The sequence below is a fragment of the Apostichopus japonicus genome, chromosome 19 (assembly GCF_037975245.1).
Source record: "Apostichopus japonicus isolate 1M-3 chromosome 19, ASM3797524v1, whole genome shotgun sequence".
NCBI lineage: Eukaryota > Metazoa > Echinodermata > Holothuroidea > Aspidochirotida > Stichopodidae > Apostichopus > Apostichopus japonicus.
The window spans coordinates 11,508,099-11,526,735 of record NC_092579.1 but is presented as its reverse complement, the minus strand read 5'-3'; the positions used below and the strand labels follow the sequence as shown (position 1 = coordinate 11,526,735).

Below are 18,637 nucleotides of genomic sequence, written 5' to 3'. Positions count from 1 at the left end.
ATAAATGAAAAGATTGACTCGAATATTTATCAGATGTCTTTTAAAAATCCTTATATCCCTGCTATATTTTTATTGTTGATATATTCTTTATTGTTATATGATATATGGTGTAAATTGTAGGTCCTGAATCACACATAACCTAAAGGTCATGGAGCTTGTATCGGATCCAATAACAACATCCTATTGAAAATTTACTGTGATATTCAGAATAAAGAAACTGAAATATTGCACCGTTGGTTAGGTGTCTCTTTCTTCATATTGTATTTGCATATATGCAGTGTGTGAGCCGGTTGACTGTACGTCTGTGGAACTGCATTCATATTCAATAAGAATGCAGAAATGATATGTTTGGTTGGACAAAACTATTACCGAAAATTCAAACTTAGTTCGTTTAAGGGTAATTCTTTGCCGAGCAGGGGGAAGTACCTTTTAATAGTTTATGCTTTTGTATCCATGTATAGAAATAATGCTCTTTTTTCGGTTTATTGGCAAAACAATTGTTTGGGGGGGGGGGGGGGGCTACGTTACTTCTAATATACGTCATATTGTATTATTCTGTTTAACCTGTAACACTACCAAATGCATTCACGTATTATAAAAGGACATTCCAGTAGCTGACGAAGAGTTATTAATAACAATACGGGTGAGTTTCTACCCCCTAAAGATAAAACCGATTCATTAGCATAGTATGACAAAGATATACGATTTTGTTTTCAAATTCGGTGGTATTTTGTGAACGCATCTGGAAACAATAGAGTGTGTGATGTCATCACGGCAATTCAGTAGACCACTTAAAGCAGGGCTTCCCTAGCTTTATTCCCCCCCCCCGGCTTCCCCTGTGGATGCCAGAGTTGTCCACGAACCCCCAACTTTTCGAGACACGATCTGAGTCATTATTTAACTATAATTTTCAAGCATGAATTTATGCTAACTTTGCTTTGTGTCGGGCAAAATGGAGGTCATCTGGAATTTCCCAAATAATAATAATTCCTTTGGCCAACCTTTCAGTTACTTTCTCAGCTCTTTATCTTCACGACGTACTGTCATGCCGCGTACACCAACTTTACCAAATTAAAAGTCATGCGGCCTGTGTCTGTTTCAATAATTCAGTTATTTATCACATGCACGATACGGTACTACTATGGCAACATATGCGTATGGAACGCGAAAAGAGTTTGTCGATAGGTACCACTTTTGTAAATTACTAAATTATATGATATATGAGATTTCAGTTCAGCAAAAAGTACTCTAGTTTGACTTTCAGAAACGTCTCATGTACCCCCTGGGATGGACTCACGCACCCTCGGGGGTTCATGTACCCCAGTTAGGGAACCCCTGACTTAAAGCACTAATTGTTTTCCTTTCTGCTTATGGTATAGATTGTTTTACCAGATCTATCGAGTAGTACTCAAAATATGATTGTAATTGGTTAAACCACAACTAAGTTCAATTCAACTTTATTTCTCTTATTTATCGTTCAGAAAATTGTTTTAGATTCGTTTTACAATATTTTAACTCATTTCCTCGCAGAGGGAACAGAGTAGTAATTTGATGAAATTCTGAAAACAGAGAACTTTTGGCAGCTATAGACAAACGTTCAAAATGTATCAAGTTACAAAGACAAAACAATGAGAAGATTACAATAAAAATTAACCTTTTGAATAACATTTGCCATTCTGCGATCCCTTTTTACCTATACTGTGGTCTAATCCGGGGAATAAATTTAGTGCTTAGCCTGTCAAAATGTTTCATTTAATCAAACATTTCATTTATGGTGAAATATTGCATCTTTGTTTTCAAACATTAAGAAGACAAGTCCTCCAGGAAATAACATGAATCATTTCCTTAAAGAGGATTTTTGGCTGCAAAAAATAAATTCATTCAAGCAACGTGACTGGGGATTAATGGGAAAAGTTCTGGCTCCCATGGCATAAATTTATTGCACTTATATAAACAAGTTTTTGTCTTTTATGAAAGGTAACCAAACATTCATCTTTTGCTTTTTCTTCCAAATTATCTACAAAAGGAATTGTGCTCGAAAAATGATGGCACCTACCGCTTCCGTAATTTGAAAAGTGAGAGCAGAATTCTTTTCTACAATCCTGCAACAAACAAACAAGGAATAATCCCACGGCATCTTTGGATCATTGAACTGAATCCTTGTTAAGAAGCAAAGTGAGTGTCACGCAAACAAGTGATCAAACTTGCTATTTCATATACTTCATAATCCTTGAATTTTCGTCACTGGGTATTATAAAAAACAATTTGATAATATACATAAAATTGCCTAAGTAACTGAAAACGTTATTTTTTATTCTTCAAAAGAAGGGCGTCTTCCGGGGAAATCATCCAAAACCCGCTGGATGTCTTCCGCCAACTTTTTGGAAGCTTTCTAATCCACTGTACATCGTAACTGTAAAGGGACGAAAGTCATTTTTTCAAGGATGTCTAGACCCTGGGAATAACGAATCCCGTGTATTCTACGTCAGGGTATTTCAACCTTACGCTCTTTACAACACACGCGGGTACTATAACTCGATTGCTTCGTTGTCCATGGCCTAACTGCCAGTGAACATACTCGTTATATGCTATCTGTCTGTAGAATCTAGACGTGAAATCCTTTTGGTATTCTGGGCCATACCATTGACTTATTGCTGCTTTCAAGGTGTTCATGTCCGTTACTAACTGTTCAAAGAGGGTGTCGTTCGTTATACACACACCGTGTGATCTTCTGCAACAAAGCTGTTCGAGATGACTATTCGTCTCTGGACATGAACCACATCGACACCATTTAGGTGTTCTCTCAATTAAATTGCTATTGGAAAGTTTCGCTGAAGACTTCCTTCGATAGTCGACATTCGAGGCGCCGCTTCTCTCGGCCTCGGGAAGCTTTGTCTCGTCTTCGAGGCTGACAGCATCTTCCGATTTGATTTCATCATATTGATTCAAAGTATCATTTGAACTGACGAAACTGTAGGTTTGATTGTTAATGGTGACGGTCTCATCTATTGTTCGACGAGAATTCCTTAGTTGTAGGACACTTTCGCTATCAGCAGGTATCTGGAAAGAAGGAGATGGGAAAAGAAGAAATTAGAGACAAAGTTAAGTTTGGAGTTATACTGTACTTTCCTCATATTATCTCTAATGACGCGAGGACTTATCATTGACGTATATTATTTGTACTCGACGGGTTACCGTATTCATATTTATTGTAGCAGACAGGAAACACACGCATCACATATCAACATCATATAACCCACCATCCGTTGAATTGTTAACATTTGTCCACGAAGTACATATTCAATGCTGAAACAACGAGACCATTAAACGGTTCATGTGGATATTTAGTTACCCTTAGATGTTTGCACTCAGCCCTACCTTACTTAGTACCGCATCAACATACTTAGTACCACACACGTGTCCTTTCACATAAATAACAAGAAAAGCACGATACGTGATTATTCTTTTTATTATATTTAGTAATTTGTGACAGAATTAGTTCATTGACAACGACGTAACATTGACAACCCTATCGACTGACAGGAGAGGGAGAAATGGCTCCGTGAACCAAGAATTGGGGAACCTCTTAATCTATCGACAGGACAATAAACTCGCCAAATTAAGAGTGAAGGGAGATATTTCACCCTAAACCCATTCCCGATTGCACCTTCCACCCAACCATCTGTTCATTAATCATAATATACAACTATAATTTAAAATAAACAAACAAGAAAATTACTAGTTTTAATCGTTACAGGTTTGAAAAGAAAATACCACGTAAGAAAATAGTATAACATGGATGTTTCCTCCCATGTTTACATTCTAATTTATTTGCGCTTTTTGTCGGATATCAAATAATGTTCTATTTTGTGGATTTATTAGATCAGAGATTCCTTCATACGTCAGTATTACTAGTGATTCGAATTTAACCTATGTTAACAGTGTTATACAGTGGTGGGTATGTGATGACATCTGAAGTGGCAAATACTTTTCAAAATCTCTAATTACACTCTAGAAACAGTCAACTTGGTTTAAATCCAAAATGCAGACTGGTAAAAACTTGACCAACAAGTTGGTAATACGGTGTATACCCAACCGGTTGGATGAATGAAATAGGGGTGAACGAAATCGATGCTTGACGGTCTCTCGCGCCAACAAGAATATTTCAACCCATGAAAAGAGAGGAGTTGGTAACCTACAAGGATACATAGTATAGTATTTTGAACAATGACAATATTGTCCATCCAGTATATGTCCTTTTCATACAGAATGTAAATGTTTTGAAATTTAAATTAATATTACTAATTAATATAGATCTAAATATTTTGAATGGATTTGATTCAGTGGCGGAGAAACATGGGGGTTGGGGGGGGGGGTTTTAACCCCCCCACTTTTTGAAGAGGGGGGTTGGCCCACACAATCAACCCCCAGCAATGTTATGTGCTCCAAATGGCGTAATAAATCAAATTATTAAATTTGAAATTGTTAAAGTCATTTCAACTTTTTACCTGGTAGGCTACATCAACAATTAACGACCGAAAACCGAGTTAGAATTGACCCACACATTATTTCTAGCCCCTTTCCCCCACCTTGCGCATTAGAACTTGTAGCTCATAGCGCTAACTTCACCCCACAACAGACATACACAAAATAACGTTTTGTTGCTGTTGAATAGCTTTGGAACTGTATACACTTGCCAACTTCAACGAGGTGAAGGAAGGAAAAGAAAAAGAAGAAAGAGAGAAAAGGAGAAAAGGATGGAGTAGAAAATACGGCAAGAAAACGGGAAGAGAAAGAGGAACAGTGACAAAATTATTCGAATTTGTAAAGCAAACAGCAGATATCACATCATATCATTGAGCATGAAAATGGCGTTCCACGATAAACAGCCTCCAAACCATGGGCACAGATCCTGGTGAGGACAGCGGGACGCGTCCCCACCAACTTTTTCAGTAGTGTGGGGACATGATATACCGTGTCCCCACCAATTTGTCTTGACCAATAGCTGCATTTCAAGTTCCCCTGTATTGAACTTGGCGCAGTTTGATCCAGCATTGTGCAAATGACATGCAGCAGTTCTCATTTTATTGTATTTTATCCACAATTGTTAAATATAGGACGGAAATCGCATTTGCGGCAGTCTATATTTGTTTTCTGGGAGAGGACCCCAGACCCATCGTATATACAAAGTCTACTTGGATTATTTGTCCCCTGATTTTCTTTCTGCAGACGCCCATGTATTTCTCCAAACTAAATTTCTAAGCCATGAGATCTAAAACTTAAGGAGGTTTAGGAGCATGATTAGGTCTGGGAAGTGTTATTTCCGGCGATCTGGGAGGTATATTTGCCCAAAAAAAATCGTACGCTACGCGCGAACCCATGGTCGCGCTCCGCTTAGATAGTGTCATAGAACTTGACAGACACGCGTCCCCACCATTATTCAAGACTGATCTGCGCCCATGCTCAAAACTGTCGATGTGTGTAGTGTTCGGTTTCGGAAATATCTTGTATATTTTTATTTCCTTCAACGAAATTTTTTAGTAGTGGTCTGAATTTTCGAAAATTCCCTAACCAACATTCTTCATCATACTTCATCATACTCGTGCAATTTTGACCCGTCTGTTAGGGTTTGAATGAGGCTTTTCTATATCGGTTGTCCATAGGTGATATTTTGTGCAACATTATGGGTGTGTTTTGAAGTGAATTTATTCACGAGAATTGTGAATTTTCAAATTCTGAACAGTGGGGCTGACGGATGTTGTGGGCCGCGATGAAGAATCACCTACAAAAGCAATGATCCACAGGATATGTGATGAAGTCGAACATGATGTGTGACTGGTGACGAAGTTATAGATGAGAAAAAAAGTATTTGGAAAAAACTTGGTTCTCAGGCAAAAGTGTACATATGGTTGGTCAGTTTCAAGCCCGAGAAGTGCCATTTCCGGTGATCTGGGGGCACCAAAACCAGAAATTTGCTTGTACGCTGCGCGCCAACCAATGGTGGCGCTCCGCTTAGATAGTAATACGCCCCCCCCCCCCGGGTTAGAAAATCCTGCATACGCCGCTGGTTAAATGCAGCTTTTCAAGGCCTGGGTGGTGCCATTTACTGCAATCTGGGAGGCACTATTCGCCAAAAAATTCTTGTGCACTTCGCGCCAACTTATGGTGGCGCTCCACTTGGCCTGCAACCCCCCCACTTCTGACAAGAAATCTCCGCCACTGATTTGATTGCAGAATGTTCTAGACACCATACATCATATGGATGAAAAAAGCAAGACAGCTGTAGAGAGCTTCCCAGAGAAACATTCTTGCACTCCACCTGATAGGAGAATTTTAGTTCACATGTGCGTTGCATACATGACTGTAACGATGAATTGAAGTGAGTACAAGTTTGCCCTTTCTTATAATTTCGATATATATCAGTCAGACAACTATACTTATTATGTTGAAGTTGTTTACAAAATGGAAACTATACTGTGCAATGGATCGACGTTTTACAAGAATGCTAATATTGCTGAAACCATTCAGAGTTGAATTTTCTAATATAGAGAAGCTTCCAGAATTCCTGATCATGTAAGTTATTTCTATAAACAACAAGGGCTTTTAACTAGACAATACCCGTTTTGGTGATCGAGCAAGAATAAAGGGTGGCGTTAACAATGATAGCTAAATTTTGATTATGTTTAAATGTTTATGCCGACACTGATATCCTTCAATGGCGGTGCCACACCTACCAAGTAACAATAGTCTAGTCACACTTCTGTTTAAGTTGGTGTTGTGGACTGGGACTATGCATACAGGTCAAATTAAGCCAAACCTTGCACACCGGGTGGTGTCACACTTACCAAGTAACAATAGTCTACTCACACTACTGTTTAAGTTGGTGTTGTGGACTGGGACTATGCATACAGGTCAAATCAAGCCAAACCTTGCACACCGGGTGGTGTCACACCTACCAAGTAACAATAGTCTAGTCATACTACTGTTTAAGTTGGTGTTGTGGGCTGGGACTATGCATCCAAGTCAAATCAAGCCAAACCTTGCACACCGGGTGCTGTCTCACTTACCAAGTAACAATAGTCTACTCATACTACTGTTTAAGTTGGTATTGTGGGCTTGGACTATGCGTACAGGTCAAATCAAGCCAAACCTCGTACACCGGGTATAGTGCCACACTTACCAAGTAACAATAGTCTACTCATACTACTGCTTAAGTTGGTATTGTGGGCTGGGACTATGCGTACAGGTCAAATCAAGCCAACCTAGCACACCGGGTATAGTGCCACACTTACCAAGTAACAATAGTTTAGTCATACTACTGCTTAGGTTGGAAGGTAATTAAGAAAGACATTAAAACGTCTCTGCAAATAACGATAAGTGAAATCTATGATTGTAAATTTACAGTTCAATGAAAGCAGAGAGCAACTAAATTTAGAAACAGCCAACTGTTTGCCAATCTTTTACAGACTTGATAGTAACCATTTGACTGCAGTAACCCACAGTGGTTACAAAACTTACCTAGTACTACTCTTAGATTGCAGGTTATCATACTAAGTCTCCATTTTCTTGTTTTTTCCACCAAATGTACACATCAATTGCTGAGACTGAGAGAATTCAAACTGCTATCAAGGACATGCATTACTTAAACTGGAATTTTTTAAATATTTTAACTATTCTCTACATTAGCTGATATAAAAAGTGGCCTATTCATGGTAAAGGAACTGCATTGCCATTGTTCAAATCAGACAAAAGATATACGATTGGCATTGAAGTGGCTGATGAGCTGTAATAGTTTGTTGAACTATACTGAGGTTCCTGTTCGCATAAATGTTATCCAGATAATGTCTTTTGCAAGTTGTCTGGGAATACGTTAAATTTTAATACAAATCAAGAGTATGTGGATAATTTGCCACAGATGTAGTAGGAAGTGGTTGCAGACAATCAGCAAAATGGTTACATGCCAAAATGCTTTCCATTTGAATAATGGTAACTTGAAGTATTTAAACGTGCATGGAGAACGTTTGAATTGATTTTGATTTTCTGATAAATGTGACCGGCTTATGTGTTAGTTTCAGAAATAAATAACTATTCCACAGTGGCGTAGGAAGGTACTTTTGAGTGGGGGGCTGAAGACTGATTGCCGGCCTGGGAGAGGGGTCTAAGGGGAGGGGGTGTCCCCCTCCCCTTTGGACATTTTTTGCATTTCCAGGTGGCTTCAGATGCAATTTGGTGCAATATAGCACACTTCAACACCCACTCCATTTTGTAAATAATTTTTCATTATTGAGAAATGATAAAGGGGGGGGGACGGAATGATACTTCCGCCCCCATATTTTTCACTGGGGGGGGGGCTGGCGCCCACCAGCCCCCGGTTCCTACGCCCTTGCTATTTCAGCTGTAATATGTCATCTTGTTTCTCTTCAGCATTAATGGAGGAGGCATGGAGGATCATGACAGAGTGGATGAAATATAACCTTGAGCCTTTCAGTATCGTTGCAGAGTCCAATACCGTTGCAGAGTAATAGAAAAACTCAGGCTGCATGACAAAAGTGTTGGGGATATTTTGAACTGCTATCCTCGTTTACTTATAGTCATGGGATATTAAGCACTGTTCAAAGTAATTCAACTGAAATCTGTTAAAGTAGAAGTAAAATACGTCCATATCAAAGTGACTGTACTGATATATGGTTAGATGCAGTGCCTCAGGCTTAACTACAGGAGAGGTACCCTTCATGTCTTTGAAATCCTCTTTAAATGGATATACTACTTTCATGGAAAGATTAAAAAAAAGCGAAAGAGTTGAACATGCACTTCAGTTGAAGTGTGTTTCAAAATGTTACAAGATTTTGTGATTATGAAATGGCTGCAAGAAATGGATGTGTTCAAGGGCGTAGGAACCGGGGGAACCGGGGCGCCAGCCCCCCCCCCCCCCAGTGCAAAATATGGAGGGGCGGAAGTATCATTCCACCCTCCCCCCCGCTTCGCAAGTCAGAAAATCCCTTTTTCATTTCCAAATGAGAAAAAAAATCTCATTTGGAGCACAAAATTGCATCTAAGGCCAGGTGAAAATGCAAAATTATTTACAAATGGAGTGGGTGTTTAAGTGTGTTATATTGCACCAAACTGCATCTGAGGCCACCTGGAAATACAAAAAAATCCAAAGGGGACACCCCCTCCCCTTAGACCCCTCCACCAGGCCGGCCATCAGTCTTCAGCCCCCCCCCCCACTCAAAAGTACCTCCCTACGCCACTGGATGTGATCTATCTTCTGCAGGTGGCATACTAATATTAGAGTCTATACCAATCCGCCCGGGTGTTCTCCTATCAGGAAAAGTGCCAAAATTCAGTAGGAAAACATATTTTTGGTGATATGTTATCAATCAGAATCGGTTTCTTGTGGCTTGCATGTTGCAGAGCATGATTGGAAGTACACGTGGTGCAACAAAATAGGTCAATTAAGGCAATTGTAGACCCCTTTAAACCTCCCAGGGGCAGCGTACGAAAATTGTTTACTCCTGAGTGAAAAGGTTTGCTTACAAGTGACGAAAACTTCAGGCTCTGGTAGCAAAAAACTACGCACGGTCATGATACAAAACCTTGATGGTGTTATGAAAGGCCAACTTGTCAGCTATCCAGTGATAGGCTATAGCTTTTAGCTAGTAAGGGCATCAATCTAGACTTAGAGACCAAATTACTTTGGTGATTCAGTGTGTAAGTCAATAGGGCTTCCAATTGGCAAGCTGGTTCTTTATTGTACTTATAAAGAGTCATAGTCACACTCCATTCAGGCTAACTGGTGCGGGCTGTAGAGCGATTATTACGCTGACGGCTATGAGAGAACCTACAGCTCCACACGAGTGAGCAATTACAGTAATGATACAACAAAGACTTACTTCATTTTGCCATATATTAAATAAAGTTAAAAAGTCCCACACAAAAATGAGTTGCAAGGTTATTGGTATATCATTTAAAGTTTGCATAGTAGAGGTAAAGAGGTTAAGGTATGAAGCTTTTGAACCAACCGTTAGGTATAACAAAATCATAAACTTTGGGTAAATCTGATACTGTTTTTTGACCACTGTTGGGTAGTTTATTAACCAGCTGTTGCCAGTTTTGGTTGGACAAAATGGTTCCGTAATTAGTTTGCCCAAATTCTGGGTAATTAACTTCAACCAAGTTGGGTACTTTTCTTACCCTATTTCGGTATGGTGGCATATGGAACTAGCACCAGGGTCCATGACATTATGAAAACAGTCACACAATTCTAATCATCAAGATGGAATGGATGTCGAGAAAAAGGTTGACGAACTTAGCTTCAGGTCGTGTGACTTTGAATACACAATGTACACTTTGCAGTAATTAGGACAGTAATTATAGGCAAGTCAGTATAGACTAAATCTAAAAAAGTAGAATATACGCAAACAGATAAAACAGTGACTTAAATTTGGCCCTGTTTATCTCAATTATCTATACCTTATAGTTTCATACCCATAATACAATGAGATAAATTTGATATCTGTTAAAAGGAGCATGTACTGCGTCATAATGTATTGCGTCATAGGAGTGTTAGCTCAGTGGTTAACGCCGGTGCCTTTCAATCATAAGGTCCCCGGTTCGAGTCACTCCCAGATTAATGTATGTCGTCCAGTTACAGAGTTGTTGACAATTAACAATTCATAATCATGGACGTTAAATATGAATGTAAGAGACTGACTTCGGTCAGCTTGCGGCTTTGATAAGCCAATGCGGCTTCTTCGCGAGTTCCTGCTTGCAGGAGGATCTAATATACATACATATACATACATAATGTGATGATTACAATGTTATCTTAAAATATACTCACGAACTGTGTCAATGGTGGGATCTGTGGACAGAGCACAAAAACATGTTTTAATACATATATCTATAAACCAGACAGTAATTAAGGAGGTAGAAAGGATTAAACATAATCATAAGCGTTCCCAAATCAATCAATAAATCCGGATACAAAGACTGACGTCATTCTCATATTAACGCCATCAATATTGCCCTCATTTTTTGCATATCGAAAAGGCTACCATTTCCAGAAAGGTTTTCCCTGTAGGATCGGCGCCTCGAAAATACTTGCAGACGCCTTAGGAAGGTTAAATGAAGTTTGCTCCAATTTGCGGCGACGTAAGATACTCTAAATGAGGGAAAACTAATGTACAAACTACTCGAAACGCGTTACACTCCTGGCTAGTTTTCGGTGCATTGACGGAACCAGAATTGTGTTGAGAGGACGGGCGTAAGTACCCAAACGTAACATGCGCTCACAATCATTGCTCGTTAATATTAACTTTAGAAGAAATGTTTTCCATTCCATTTTGACGAATCAATAATGGGAATATGGACGAGTAGGGAATTTTTACTTGTCGACCTCTATTTTGGGGCTAATGTGGCCCTACATCAGGCAATACAGTATACCCTAAAGATAAATACCTACCAGTGTTTCAAGAGTCAATTGAATGCTTCTTTTTGGTTTTACTTCTGCGATGGCGATGCAACACTTTTCATCCACGAAATAAATATATAACTCTTTTCTCTGAAAATAAAACATGTTATAGATGATAAATTCGCAGAGACGTTTTCCAATCATTAAAATGAGATCATTCAGAATTATCATCCTCTGCAAATTGGAAACAATCAAACATACCGATTTAATATTTCAACTCTCTCAGTGCACGCTAATCATAATGTACAGAGACTTGTACAAATATTGTCTTTCCAAACCAAAGGGGAAATCCCCCTTTGTACCTCACCCCATGCACCCTATGAAGCAACTGCTTGAGGTCCATGCAGCTGAAGATATAAATTACTACATGAGAGACGTTGTGCTGTTAACAGGTAAATTAATTAACAACAATACAGGGGATTTTTGTTTGTATGTTCTTTACAACCGCATTAAAGAAGTTGTTAGTATTCGTCTAACATATCCGTTCCCCATCCCTACTCCCCAGACAGATGAAGTCCAACAATATCCAATAGGTGGAAGTATGTTTTGGAAATTCCTAGTATAAATCTTGTATTTAAAACTTAAAAGAATGGCTATTGAATATAATTACTATAATTATTATTATCACGCGATAATATTATAATATGATGAACCAGAACTATTTACTTTATAGATGTGAGACCTTTGAATATAATTACTATAATTATTATTATCATGCGATAATATTATAATCTGATGAACCAGAACTATTTACTTTATAGATGTGAGACCTTTGACGGGACAGGAGCAACATTGACTTCAGTTCACTTAGAGATCTGCTTAATTGGATCCAATTATAGCACGCTATAGCTAGGAAAGTTTTGTGATTACGTAATTGACTACCACAGTCGTAAATCAACCTCGGGCTCTACAACTAGCCTTCATAGCTTCTTAACAGCAATAGGTTCTTTGTGAAGCACTGTGTGGAAATATGTTCATGTCTACAGTGTAGTTAATCATACAGTGTTCACACAAAGACCCTCCTACAAGAAAAACTATGTGGCTGGCGTTGCAGACTTATTGGTAAAAAAGAGTTCATTTTACGACCAAAAGGCAGGTCGATTACGTTAATATCTATATTTCGTTATAGTTGGGGTCTGTACAGCAGACCTTTAAGCCTATAAGACTATCACATGACATATATGGATTGAGTGTTTCAAATAGATGTTGAAGTTGAGTATTGATTTCTGCATTTGGTCGACAGTTTACCTGACCTAATAATATAACACTCAAAAGAACTTTCTTTTTTCTTAAAGCGAACTAGACACAGTCGCCAATATGTTTACTTTCATGTATTGTATTGTAATACAATTCAACAACCCCCATCCTACATGCCTGTTAGCTCCTATATAGCAATCAGCGTTGTATATGTGGTTCTCGAGAGATTTCTTCACTAGTTTATAATTACAGCCTTTCGAAAATTTTACTTACATGATTTTCCTCATCCAGATTAGCTAGACGTCTGGGTCGTAGCAAGTAATACTCCTTTGATTTAGGGTTACTAAACGGAAGGAAGAATAATAGAAGAATAATAAAGTCGAGGTTCAGTACGACATATCACTTTGATTTCAGAGGGCAAACAACAAAGTTATCATTAACCACAACAAAATTGATAATGTGTTCATTCTGTACCATAAATTCCAGTATTTCAATGTTTTACAACAAGAGGGCAAATTGTAATTACAGTTTCTCTAAATTTTCTAACAACATGCATGCACTACATTAATTCAATTTATTTACAAAGTGACTTTTTTCAACAACAAAGGTTAATTTGACTTTAAAATATTACATAGAGGGTACTTTAATATTTTTTTTATCAACAGTAAGCATTTATAATTTATGTAAGAGTCACTTATTTTGAGTTTTAGCTTCTTCACAAAACCAATCTAGCTCCGCAACCCCTCGAGGGGGGGGGGGGGGAGCTGAGAAGAAATTACATGGGGAGGGATAATAAAATGTATTATTTATGCATGAGTCTGTAGTTCAACTTTTAATGACAGTACCTATAGTGTTAATTTATCGGCAAATCATACCCGCATCATACCATACGCTGAAACAACTTTTTACCTAGAAATGGACACATCTTTATTTCACCACAAAAAGTGACGCTTTATTCCTTTAGAATCATGTCCCTATATGTGATTCACATGAAAGGGAAGAAAGCCTATCCTTACGGAAAAGTCCTTACCTGCTAGCTTTGCATCCAAGAAAAACTGGAATTGTTTCTGTAAACAAGATATACCGGTCATAAAACAATACAATGTTCATAATAGACTGTAATTACTGATCACTAATAAGCACCGTTGCCCTTTTATACAGAAATCATATATATGTGAAGTAAACCATTGGTAGGCTACTTTGTTAAATAGGTGAGATAGAGCCTGGGCGCGAAAAACCAAACCAACTTATAACTCTTAACCCTAGTCTCCTCACCTTGTTACTGTAACCATGTGATGATGACGGTATTAAAATAAATATCACGAGGCTCTTCGAAAGAGAAAAGATAGCTAACATTTTATGACCCTTTTTAAAGGTTGAAGAACTATCTGCACTGTGTATTTGAACATATACTACAATCACTCGAAGGAAGTAACTTCATGATAGGCTACTTCATTGTGCGTGTGTTTAACATAACCTCAGGCTGCCTCATACTGCCTCATGCTGCCTCATGTTGCCTCATGCTGTTGTGATCATGAGGCAGGGCAATCCTATGCCAATCCGCCTTATTAATCACTTCCATCCTCAGTAATGAACACCTAAATAAACATCACGACTACATTCTTGTTCCTCTTATTCAACACCAACACCTGCACCACAACACCATCGTTTTAACCTACCGAACCTCCTGCTATAGCTCAGACAGAACTCCATTTCGAGAAACGGTCATCAAATCGTGCCAAGGAGATTTTCAATTAGCCGAAACATGTTTACTTATATGAACTTACTTTTATTCATATGCAAAACTGTGATGAGAGTAAATATCCATAGAAACGGAAATAATGTGAAAGCAACAAGCCCGACCTTTGCTTCAAGCGTGAGACTTCTCTCCTGGACGCAAGGAGGGACTGAAACGAACAGAAAACAATAAAAAAAAAACCTAAAGCAAATACATCGATTATAGGATCAGGATGTTGCAATACTTCTTATTAAATGAGAAAGCAAATGCGGATTAGAACCTGCAGCGAGCATCAAACTTGTGTCTCGGGGAGACAAAGAAATTATAATCAACTGGAGTGTTAATTTAGTCGTTCTTTTATTAGCGTTTAATGACCTGCATCAACAGCTGGTAGGTGACGTAAAGTCTCTGCAAACAATAGAAGTGAAATGCATTAATTTTTATCGTAAATGTTGACATCGAATTCAAAAAAATATTATTTTCGAATTGAATTTATTTCTATATCAAATGAAAAAATAATTAATATATAATTTACCCATAAAAAGTTCCGCTTTGGTCGAAGAATTACCGGTGATCGAAATTAATTCTCTGTGTCCATTTAAGCTGCAAACTACTTTGAAAGGACTCCCACAACTGGAAGACGTTATAGTATAATTTGAAATAAGGGAAATGTTTGTGACCCCTTCACTTGTAACAATCGTCTCTCTCTGGTAATAAATATTCATGTTTGCACTCGTTGCTGTCATGCTGAGACTTGCAGTTTGGGTAACGTCAATGACGTCACACTTTAACGTTCCCGTTATACCTGCTTTCATGGTGCAGTTGACATTTTCTTCACAACCCACGAAGACGGGCGACAATTCAGCTGTGGAAGATGACGTAATGTTAAAATTATCTGTTTGTTCAGTCAAAACTTTCTTTTTCAATAAGTTGCCGTAGAATCATAAAGCAGATGTATTTGGATGTCATAGTCGATTATTATAGGAAAGATATATGATACCCCCCTCTCACCCCTCCCCTCCCCCCCAAAAAAAAATATGGTATGTGGCTTTTCTCTTTCTCACTTTTGTTGTTGTTGTTGGTAGTTTCCATTTGGATCATTCTGCACAAGAGTATAAAACTTGCATTCTTATAGTAATGACATTCGTTGAACAAATGTTATATCTTCGTTCCAACCACACTCTAAAAAGATTTGGACAACTATTTTTGCCCAACACTATATAAGTACATATATGTATGGAATTGCAGCTATATGGGCCACGGTTAAAATGGCAGCTAAGAAAACATGATGGAAATTGTCTTATTTTCGTAATCTATAGTGAGTAGGAAAAAGGGAGCCTGTTAACACTATCCTCGGGCCCAACCATATAGCTGCCAATGCCACTGGGTTTATCCTGTGCTAAATTCAAGAAACCTCAGTGTTTGCAACTTACCACAACTACAGTCCAGAGACATTAAAACACAGATAATTCCAACGACCAGAACAGCTGATAGGAATGATGGCTGCTTCGGATTCTCCGTCATCGTTCGGGGAGCAATACGTTTATAATAGTACTATATGGTGAAGAACACGTAATATGAATCCAACCCTTCAAACAGGAGGGCGTTGGTTGGAATTACAGTTAGATTTTAATGCGTGTAACTCTGTTTATCTGATCCATTAAAGGTACTTTGAGCCAAGGGGTTTCGACAATGATCTGTTATAGTCACCTTCAATAATGAGAAATAATTAACATTAGTCAAACATATTAAGGTTGTAGCTTAAAATTAAAATATCGTTCATAAACTATGGTGCGGTAATCTTGACAGGTTCGTGATTATGTTGTCTTAAAAAGTAACGTAGTAAATATGGAAGAACAACATAATATATATATATATATTTTATGTTAAACATGACATTGAAAAACTTATTGCTATATATTTCAGGATGGTAGTAGTAGTAGGTGGTAGCCCAGGCGCAGTTGAAATTTAGGTCAAAGGTCAAAAGGTTAAGGTCACATTTGAAAATTGGGGCAACTTTGGTAGGTTGGCTGGTCACTTAATTCTCATTACAAAATCTAGTTTTAGTTAGTGTTTATCCGTATTTATCAGCTGCCTGGTGGAATCAGCTTGATTTATAACTTTCAAAACGTTTTCACACGAGAAGCTGTTAGATTTATAAGCTGGCTACCTATATGTAACTGCTAACTCTGCACATTCAGGCAAATTACCGAAGAGATCATTGTCTCGATTCCGAAAAACATTGAATTTGTTCAAGTCATTATCATTAATGTTGAATTCAATTCCGACAATAGCCTTAAGACAAGCTATAGAATTGAATATGTACACATATGTAAATCTGTATGGATTAAGATCTCGCTTCCTAGAAACATATAGACAATATTAATATAGGCCTAGATACTTACAATTAATGGCCAATGTTGCCTATATACGTTGTGTCACAGAGTCCATTTAACGTTGGGGTCATTGTCCTCTTATGGGAAAAGGCGTTTGTAAATACATACTTTTATTCCATTATTAGGTTTTCTTAAGTGTCATAAAGTCACTACTGGTTCAGCAGTTAAGAAGCTCTTGACTTTTTCAACAAAGCTATCCTCTTAATTAAGGGTTTGTCCATTGTGTTTGTGGGAGAGGGAAATATGTTCTTTTGGCATTTTCTCTCAAATCTCAGTGGGTGAATGGTACTGGGATCTAAGATGTAGTGCTTAGGCTTTTATTAAGAATGAACCTTGTTTTTTATGAAATGTTATGCAAATTCAGGCCAGTTGCGCTTCATCTCTGAGAGAGAGAGGGGGGGGGGGCGGGGGGGGGAGAGGTGGAGAAAGAGGATAATTCTAGGTGTACTAGAAGGTTACATTGACCAAAGACTTAATGGTAGAAAACCAGGTGTTACGAAGATTTCGAGCCTGTAAGTAAAATTTCTAATCTTTTTGATTCAAATAAGCCCTTTGGTGTCCTTTAGGGGAAGTAGGTGAAGAAGATAATTTTATAAATGAATTTATGAAAAGGTAAACAAAAAGATGAGTAGACTAAATGAAAGGAAAATGATTATATTGAAGATTCAACCTGGCTGAAGATACTGTTTATTTACATGTATGTTACAATATTCGAAGTTTTGTGTTTAGGATCAATGGTTAATGTTTGATGTGTGAATGAACACAGATTAGAAGAGTTTTCTCTATTTCCATTACAGGGTTTTAGTGTGATGTTTATGACATCCAGAGTATATAGGCATGGCCTATATGTATGTGTTGGCTCGTGGCCAATTATCAGTGTGACATTCTGATGTGTACTTAACCACCATCTCTGTACATATTGTAAATAGACAGAAAGGAAGAGCAATACACTACAAAACTTAAAATACTCCGGATTGTCATCTTCCCAGCATTGATAGTCTCTCACAGTATCTTAGCTTACTAAGGATCCGGGAACCTCAGGGTTACATACTGGTGTCCTGTGACACGCTGGATGAGCTGAAAAGCTGATTGGATCAAGATCTCACTTCCAATAGAAACACTGTTAAATAATAGACCTATATACTTACAATAAATAGTCAACGCTGCCTATATAAGTTTGCTGCATTAACTGGATCACGGTCTCGCCTCCCATGCATATAGAAACATATATATAATGTTAAAGTAGACCTATACTTACAAATAATGGTAACTGTTGTATTCTGAATCAACTGGATGAGCTGAACAATTGTATGGATCAAGATCTCGCTTCCTAGAAACAAAGAAACAATTTAAAACTTGAATTCCCAATAAATGTTTAATTTGCTGGATGACAGTCTTTCCATTATTGCGACGATAATTATCCACATATAAAACAGCTGCACAGTCATACAGGTAACGCAGACGAGATCATAATCTCGCTTCCGAGAAAACATTATACGTACTTACGATTAACGTACAATTAACTGGATAGCGGCATCGCCATTCTAACATTGCATTAAGACCCTCGCTTCGAGAAACATGTAGACAATCACGTTACATTATACTTACAAATAATGTTCAATTAACCAAATAACAGTATCTCCATTTGCGACAAAACTTCAACTTGTAAGATAGATTAAATACTGTATACAAGTGGAGTGGTCACACGTAAGTAACGTCTACTTAGGACTTCGACCTATAATATGCTTGTTTATAGTAATAGTTATCTTTACTATCGAAGTTTCACACGGAGAGACAAAGTTCATGTTTACATATACATACAGGAGGTTAATG

General features: G+C 37.9%; 1 protein-coding gene across 4 annotated transcripts; it reads right to left on the bottom strand.

The window, feature by feature from the left end:
* Positions 1-1,895: 1,895 nt before the first annotated feature.
* LOC139960066 (uncharacterized) lies at positions 1,896-18,541 on the bottom strand. Of its 4 annotated transcripts, none has more exons than XM_071958109.1 (10): positions 18,413-18,541; positions 18,063-18,134; positions 15,842-16,118; positions 14,944-15,273; positions 14,458-14,577; positions 13,701-13,737; positions 12,944-13,013; positions 11,465-11,563; positions 10,844-10,864; positions 1,896-3,060 (listed from the first exon to the last, which is right to left on the bottom strand). In XM_071958109.1, the coding sequence occupies exons 3-10, from the start codon at positions 15,930-15,932 to the stop codon at positions 2,449-2,451; spliced, it is 1,380 nt and encodes a 459-aa protein (XP_071814210.1). In that variant the 5' UTR covers positions 15,933-16,118; positions 18,063-18,134; positions 18,413-18,541; the 3' UTR covers positions 1,896-2,448. The 4 variants fall into 4 exon arrangements, with proteins under 4 accessions (XP_071814210.1, XP_071814213.1, XP_071814212.1 ...); XM_071958112.1 differs by having other exon boundaries at positions 18,307-18,534; XM_071958111.1 differs by having other exon boundaries at positions 18,311-18,534.
* Between the last annotated feature and the right edge of the window lie 96 nt (positions 18,542-18,637).

Bases quoted from the DNA above. Each gene is read 5' to 3' on its own strand.
- LOC139960066 (XM_071958109.1), bottom strand. From the start codon at position 15,932: ATGACGGAGAATCCGAAGCAGCCATCATTCCTATCAGCTGTTCTGGTC. The intron at 13,014-13,700 runs GTAAGGACTTTT...CCTTCCGTTTAG, and splicing joins CTTGGATGCAAAGCTAGCAG to TAACCCTAAATCAAAGGAGT. The intron at 3,061-10,843 runs GTGAGTATATTT...CCTTCTTTCCAG, and splicing joins TCCCACCATTGACACAGTTC to ATACCTGCTGATAGCGAAAG.